Source organism: Tupaia chinensis, unplaced genomic scaffold, assembly GCF_000334495.1.
Source record: "Tupaia chinensis unplaced genomic scaffold, TupChi_1.0 Scaffold000037_18, whole genome shotgun sequence".
NCBI lineage: Eukaryota > Metazoa > Chordata > Mammalia > Scandentia > Tupaiidae > Tupaia > Tupaia belangeri.
In genome coordinates, this window is record NW_006159476.1 from 261,509 (window position 1) to 268,921 (window position 7,413).

Genomic DNA, 7,413 nt, shown 5'->3' on the forward strand with positions numbered 1-7,413 from the left:
CGGGACAGTGCTGATTACACGGTAGCCACCTCTCCGGCACGCCTGCTGTAGGCCAGGCCTACGGTCCTGAGTCCGAACTGCAACCAGAGAACCGCGGACGTGCACTGTCTTCACCACTCTGCTGTCCCCCCTCTCCACTCTTCGAGCAAGACTTGTTCTGGGTTCTCTGGCCCACGCTTGCCTACATCGTTCTTTGGTCTCCTTTTCTCTGAAGGACTTTCCATGAAGGGACCTCAAAAAGTTTGTGAAAAATTGAATTAAAGTATAAGCTTATTGTGATGCAAAAATGTTTATTTATATTTATTAATTTTTTTGGAGAAGTTTTTGCTATAGGGCGCGTACGCTCGCCAGACAGAGACAGACAGAAAGCGAGAAATCACCCCCTGGGGGATGGCCACACCAGAATCCCTTCTCCTTCATCTTCTTCTTGGGATCTTGGGCACACACGCACACGCGCTCGGCATGAGTTTAAGCCACCGGGTCCAGGACTCGAACCGCGGTCAACTACATGGGAGTCCAGCGACATAGGCATTATGCCATCTGTTGGTCCTGATGCAAAAAATTTTAAAATCCATGTACAGCTTTTGCCTAATACATACTTGCCACTAACTTTTTGAAGATCCTGCTTATTACCTGAGTAAGAAATCTACCTTTGTCAAGGAGCCCCCTACTTCCTGCCTCGAAAGACTACATTCGAACTGCAGGTTCCTGAAGATGGAGCTCTGCCCCACCTCGTGCTGGCTCCACCTTGGTAATTCCGCCACGCCCACGGTCTGCTTTCTCTCCTTGCTCTGCCCACCCCTCTACCTCCCCGCATCGCACACCCTCCAAGCCGCCAGCCCTTTGCCATCTGCATGGCACGGGGAGCTGGTGCCAACGCCCCTCCGGTGGGGATGCAACCCCTGAGATAGAAAGTGGGGGTACTATTAATAAGCAGCCCCGGGGACCTGCTCTAGTGATGACTGAGGGACACGCCACAGTGGCCACATCACCCGCCATGCCCAAATACTAGGGGAGAGCCCAGGCCTCCTCCCAGGAGCCGAGGCTTCCCTGGACAGCGCCTTCACCCCGGAGAGTGGGTGAACCATTTCTGAATGAGCAGGCAAAGCTCCAGCTTCCAAAAGGGAGAAGGCAACACGGTTTGTAAAGCAGAGACGCCCAGTGGCTGGCCCCTTGGTACGCCTTTCTGCGGCTTCAGATCCGGTTACCAAGGCTCCGACAGAAACGGAGAAAGGCCACGTGCAGCGCTTCACGCCTCAGCTCATGTGCCCTCGCCCCGGCCCGAGGTCGGGTCCAGCACCCCCACGGCTCTGGGTCTTACACAGGTGAGAGCCTGTCCCGTAGTCACTGCCGGGGGACGCAGGTGTCACCTGACGCTTTACCCACGGGGACTGCGTCCCTCACCCCGCCACCTGTCCCCCTGGCTGGCCAGTCCCCAGTTCCCACCTGGCAGGCCTTTTTTCAGCAGTTTGGCCTGGAGTACACTTCAAGATAAGTTCCTTCGTTGTGATAAGCAGGCCCCACGATCTCTGACAGCTGTTCCCGCTCTTCATCATCATCCGAAACAATCAGCGAGCATTAGAGAGTACTTTTCCCTTTACAAAGGTGATAATTAGATAACAAGCTGAGATTAAAGTAATTACAGTTAGACAGCTGGCGAGCAGCACAGCCATGCTGGAATACTGTTGGCGCTTCGGCATCTGGTTCTAATAACAGCGTAGGCTAAAGGGTTTTACATTAATTACAGCACGTAACTTAATATAAACATATTTAATTACAATTGATGAGCGATAAACTGTTCAGGAATGACTTAACCCCTTCCGCGTGTCAACGCCGTGGACACTTTGGGCAGGCCGTGGCCCATCCCACTGTCTTTCTCACCTGCACCCCCAGCCCTCTCACAGGGCCCTGCCGCCCTCAGCTCCTGGAGACACCCTCAGAGCAGGGGTGCTCAAGGTGAGCATGTTGAAGCAGATTATTCCAGGGGCGTCTGGGCCACCCTTAGAAAGCAGCGAGGAAAGGAGGCTTCGGTGCACCCAGGCTGGCACCACGGCTGGGCTGGCCTGCTCTGCGCTCAGGGTCTCGGGCCGGGAAAGGGGCGAGCTCACACCCCCATCTCCACTCTCACCTTTACGTGCTGCCAGCTCTGCTTCTGCCCTCAGACCTCCCGGGAGACCGCACAGGTAAAGCCCCTCCACACGACCAGGACGAGGTCCCCGGCACAGCCACGGGGTATTTCCACAACGTGAGGGTCAGAGAGGAATACGTGGAGACGTCCACCTGAGACAGGGCAGCCTCCTGGCGGGAGTCTCCCTTACCCGCTTCTCACTCGGTTACCCTTCCTGTCCGTGTTACATTATAAGGGTTCCTCTTCTATTCCAGGTGCTAGATCCTCACCATAAACAGACTTGGAAATATTCTCTTTTATCCAGTGGGGTGTCCTTTCACTTTCTGCTTTTCACTGCTGCCCACCCCCTCCCCACCCCCAAGACTGGCAGAAGCAGAGCTGGTGGAAGCGGTTTATGCTGACCTGGGTCACAGGGACAGCTCCACCCAAGAAAGGACCCCGACATCGTTCACACTCCCGTTCCAGAGGCCCTTCAGGAGTGGGGGACACTCAAGAGCCGTGAAAGCCGAACACCATGAGGCCTCACTTGCAAGTCACCCCAAAAAGGCATGAGGTTGACCCTCCTAAGGAGAAGTGGGCAGCCCTGAAGAGGCTGGGAGGTCAGTTTCCTGATGTGGCACCTGTTGGGAAATCATAACGAACTTCGAGGACTGTCTTTACCTTCCGCTGTGGGGTTCAGAGTGCAAAGGGCTCCTAGAAGCAAAGACGAGTGCTGAAAACGCGGTTGGGTGTTCACGAGTGAGCACGTGGGGGCTGCCTTTACGACAGGGCACGTAGCCAGGAGAGCTAGATCCAGGACCGCCCGGCGCACGCAGAGAAAGACGCTCTCCGAGTGGGCGCTGCCCTGCCCGTACCCTCCAGGGGAGAGAAGAAGTCGCGTCTCCTGCCCTCACGAGCCCGCAGTGGGTGTGCTGTGACTCCCTTCCGAGGGGTCAGGCCCGTGAAAGCAAGGACAGGGGAGGCAGGGAGAGGGGCCAGCGCGCAGGGCAGAGGCCATGCTGCCATCTGCGCCATCCGCACAGAACTGGCAAGGTGTGAGAAGACAGCCCACGGGTAGAAGGAAGCACTGACACATCTATATTTGGTGAGGCTCTAGGGTCCAGAATAGAACTTACAACCTAACAATAAAAGGACGAGTAACCCGATTGAGCAGTGGGCAAAGGGTTTGAATAGACCTTTTTTCTAAGAAGATATACCAAAGGCCAGTACGCACGCTACTCATCAGATAAACACAAAGCCGAAATGAGATGCCACTTCACACGCAGCAGGATGGCTATCCTCAGAGATGCCACGTAACAAGCACTAGCCAGCGCGTGGGCAAATCTGGAGCCACATAAACCGTGGGTGGGAACGCAAACGCACAGCCGCTGTGGAAGCAGTTCGACAGTCCCTCAGAGTGTCCAAGGGTCACCATATGACCCAGCAATTTCACTGCATGCACCCAAAAGAATTCAAAACATATCCACCCAGAAATGTGTACCCAAAACGTTCACAGCACCATTATTCACGACAGCCAGAGCGGAAACAACCAAACTTCCTGCCGTGAATAAGCAAATGTGTCGTCGTCACACCGTGGGGTAGTTCCCAGCCGTGTAAAGGAGTGAAATACTGAGTCATACCCCGACACGGATGCACCCGACAACATCACGCGAATGAGAGAAGCCAGATGCAAAATGTCATCTACCATTTGATTCCATTCACGGGGAATGCCAGAACAGGCAAATCCACCCCACGAGGAGGTACTGGGTTGTCGGAAAAGTCATGACACAGTTTTGTATAGGGAAACAGAGAAATGATGACGTTTCCGACAACCCAATAGATCCAAGGGGGACGGAGGAGAGGAGAGTGGACAGCGACTGCTAACAGGCCTGGGTTTCTTCTTGGGGTAACAGAAATGTTCTGGGATTAGATAAGGATGGTAGTGGCATGCTACTGTGAGTGAGCTAAAAACCACTGAACTGCATACCAGCGAGTGGTTTGATACTGCATCCTGTGCCACGTAAATCTTATCTCAAATAAAAAGGAAGAAAGCTATCGGTGGGGGTAATTGGGGTTGAACCCCCCTAGGGAAGTCTGGGACCTGGGTATAGTATGAGCCTCCAGGCGACCTCACCCAGGAGGTGAGGAAGCTGGGGCACTTATGTGCCAATTCCCATCAGCCAGCAGTGGGAGACCTCTACTCCCAGGCCTTAGATCCCCGTCACTTCCAGCCTGCCCGGAGAAGGAGCTCTGGTGGCCCTAGGACTGCATTCGGCAAAGAAAGGCTGTGCTGGCAAAGAGGTCTAGGGGGGTGCTGGCAATCTCTGCTCTCTCCCGGCCTCGTTCTGAGAGGAAGAAAGCTTGTGTAAAAGGCCCCGCAGTGCTACAAACAAGAAGGGTCTCGGTGAGTTATTTTTACAGAAGACTCAGTAGACTTAAACAACAAAACTATGTATTCGATGGGAGACCAAGATGGAGCTGGACCCCACGCAGATCTGTGTGCAGCGCAGCCTCTTTCTCCTAAGGAGCTGCAGTACCCGACATGCACTAACCGACCTCAGAAGCCCTGTCAGATGGTCAGGGCGTCCTCGCGGTACTCAGCCTTCAGTAAGCGTCTCTGTGCATCTCTGCCCTCCCTCCACCCGGCGTGCCCTCCGTGGGGGAAGCAGCTGCTTCCCTCACAAAAGGCCTTCAGGGTGGACGCTAACGCCTGCTCGAGTCGCACAGGGTCTGAGCATTATGTGGTTTGTGCATGGTGCTTATTCGCGATTCGAAGCCTGCACATTTGCCGATAATTCTGTGCAAAGGACCAAGAAATAGGAACACCTGAGACTGCAGGAGTGACGGGGTGATAGTCCCCACTGCCCTGCCAGTCTCTCGTCCTCTGGAACAGTCTTCACGCTCAGTGGGCCCACAGAGGGGAGCGGGAGGAAACCGTCCTAAGAACGCCCATCCAGACTCCCAGCCGAGGGCGTGCGGGCACAGTGAGGCGCGGCCGCAGGGCCCGGCCTACCTGATGAGGTAGTGGTTGACGATGGTGTCGAAGTAGCCGTGGTACACAGCGTTGTTCACGTGGCCGTACTGGTCGTTGTCCTGCCACCTCGTCTGGATGGGCAGGAAGTACCCGTAGGCCTCGCGGTGCCGATAATACTCAAGTCTCCGGCTCTCCGATGGCGCCGCCGAGGAACAGGCGCTCCTGGCCAGCAGCCTCCAAGCCCGAGCGGCCATAGTGATGGCTCCTTCAAAGGAAGAACAATGGTGAGAAAAATGTTCTTCGGAAATCTCGATTTTAGTTTCCAAAAGCATCTGCACTGAATTTTGACCAATGATTTCCATAGGAACTTACATGTGTTTTAGGAAATAAATGTTCCCTTTACACAAACCCATCTGATTCCTCTCTTAGAAGGTTCTGGCACACTCTATGCCAGAAGAGATGGAACTTTTGTCTGAATTTGACAAGAGGAGTTTTTTCTTAAAACTTTTGCCCGAGTGCGTGACCTGGACAGAGAGAAGAGAGAGAGGCAGAGGGAGGAAGCACCTCTCGCCACAATCCCCCCCCCCCCCCGTTCCCACGTCCCCCCCCCGTTCCTGCATCCCGCTGGGATTTCAGGCATGCACTGACACGCATCTGGCGTGTTTCTGAAGTGCTTCACTCCAAGACCGGAACCACGGGGCTGGCTGCGTGGGATCTAGCTACCTTAACCACCAGGCCCCAGAAATTTGGCCCAATAACTAATAGAAACGTAAAATATGCTTGTATGGAGGTCTTTTGTTTCTCGGAATATTGTCAGGAAAGTTCTCTTTTGATGAAATCTTTAGAACTACTAAGAATGTACCAAAAAGCGTTTGCCGGAAAACGTTCTCATTTGGGCCTACCAAATCTAACTCTGTTGTCTTTTTCTTTTCTTTTTTTTTTTTTTTTCAATTAGCAGGTGGCTCACATACATGCCAGAGAGAGACAAAGAGGGAGAGAGAAAAGGAACCCTCCCATGGGGTATGGGCATGTTGCAATCCCTTCTCCTCCATTTCTCCTTCCAGCCAGCATTTCGGGTACATGCAAATGCACACACATGCCACCGGGTCCAGGATTTGAACCACAGGGTCAGCCATGTGGCATCCAGCTCACTTATTCACCAGGCCACAGGGTCAACCCCAGTATAAGTTTTTTTAAAAAATGTTCATCTCCAAGCTCAATTCCTGTCCAATGAGAAGGCCAGGTGCAGTAGCGTGCTCCCGGGGTCCTGGCTGCTCAGGAGCGGAGGCGGAAAGGCCGGAGCCTGAGGCACAGGGAATCAGAGTGAGACCCCGTCTGAAAAAGAAGCTGGGCATGGTGGCGTGTACCTGTGGTCACAGCTGGGAGGCTGAGGCGGGAGGAGGATGACACCGCAAGAGGCTGTCTTTAAAAAAAAGAAATACATTAATGTTTTTAGAACCAGAGTCGTTCCCTATGGAAACATCTTAAATTTCATACAAACAAAAGGCAAATCTAAGCACCCGAGGACGCCTGCGACAGCACCACAAGCATCACCTAAGGTTACCCACCTGTGTGTTTCTAAACGTGCTCACTATGTTTCATAACCTCTGACACCTAACCACAGACCCAGATGTGCTTACACGAGCTCCTACAACATCGTGACATTTCATTCCGGCGTATTCTATCACATCAAGTCACCACAGTTTATCCAGTCCCCTCCTGTTGGTATTTCAGGTTTTGATTCCAATTTGGTCATGACATGGAAAGAAATCTTTACAAATAAGTCTTCCCATGTGTTCACAAGTACTCTCTCAGGATAAACGCCTAGAGGCGGAATCGCTAGGTCACAGGGCAAGTGAATTGTTAAGGCTTTTGCTCTAAATTAATGCCCTCCGGGAAGGTGGGACCAAGTCATCCCCTCCCCGGCAGTGTCTGAGCAATCCAATTTCCATGTCAATTTAAAAATGCTTCGTCAACGTGACTGTGTCCTCTCATTTCCATACAAATTTAATGCGACGTGCTAAGTGGGGAGAGGCTGCTGCTGCCAGCCACGCTGAGGAGCTGGGCTCAGAAGAACCCTCTGGGTCGGAGGGGGGATTGCAAGAGGAGAGCTGTTGGGAGGCAGTGGGAGATATTCAGGCAGCAGTACTTGGCAGGCCGCGGCCCTGGGGATGGGGAACACCTGGGCAGGGCTGGGCGTCTGCCATTGCTGCGTCTCACCAGGGTATATGCCCCTTTGCCATGAGGGGAGTAAAGCCTGGAGGGACAGCAGCTTGTGCTGGTCTGGCTCTGGGGGGAGAGGGGACCACACCTCCCAGGAACAGCGGAAGAG

The 7,413-nt window shown here is 53.5% G+C and overlaps 1 protein-coding gene across 3 annotated transcripts in view; it reads right to left on the reverse strand.

Moving 5' to 3' along the window:
- The window catches only part of LOC102500751 (uncharacterized), a 170,116-nt gene that overhangs the window by 71,388 nt on the left and 91,315 nt on the right, over positions 1-7,413 (reverse strand). For 2 of the 3 annotated variants that reach the window (XM_006140439.3, XM_027771847.1), the window contains exon 2: positions 5,121-5,346. In XM_006140439.3, coding sequence (XP_006140501.1) covers positions 5,121-5,335 — 215 coding nt within the window. In that variant the 5' untranslated portion in view covers positions 5,336-5,346. Of the gene's footprint in view, positions 1-5,120; positions 5,347-6,448; positions 6,495-7,413 lie in introns of those variants that run through there. The other variant, XM_006140440.3, reaches the window with a different exon arrangement.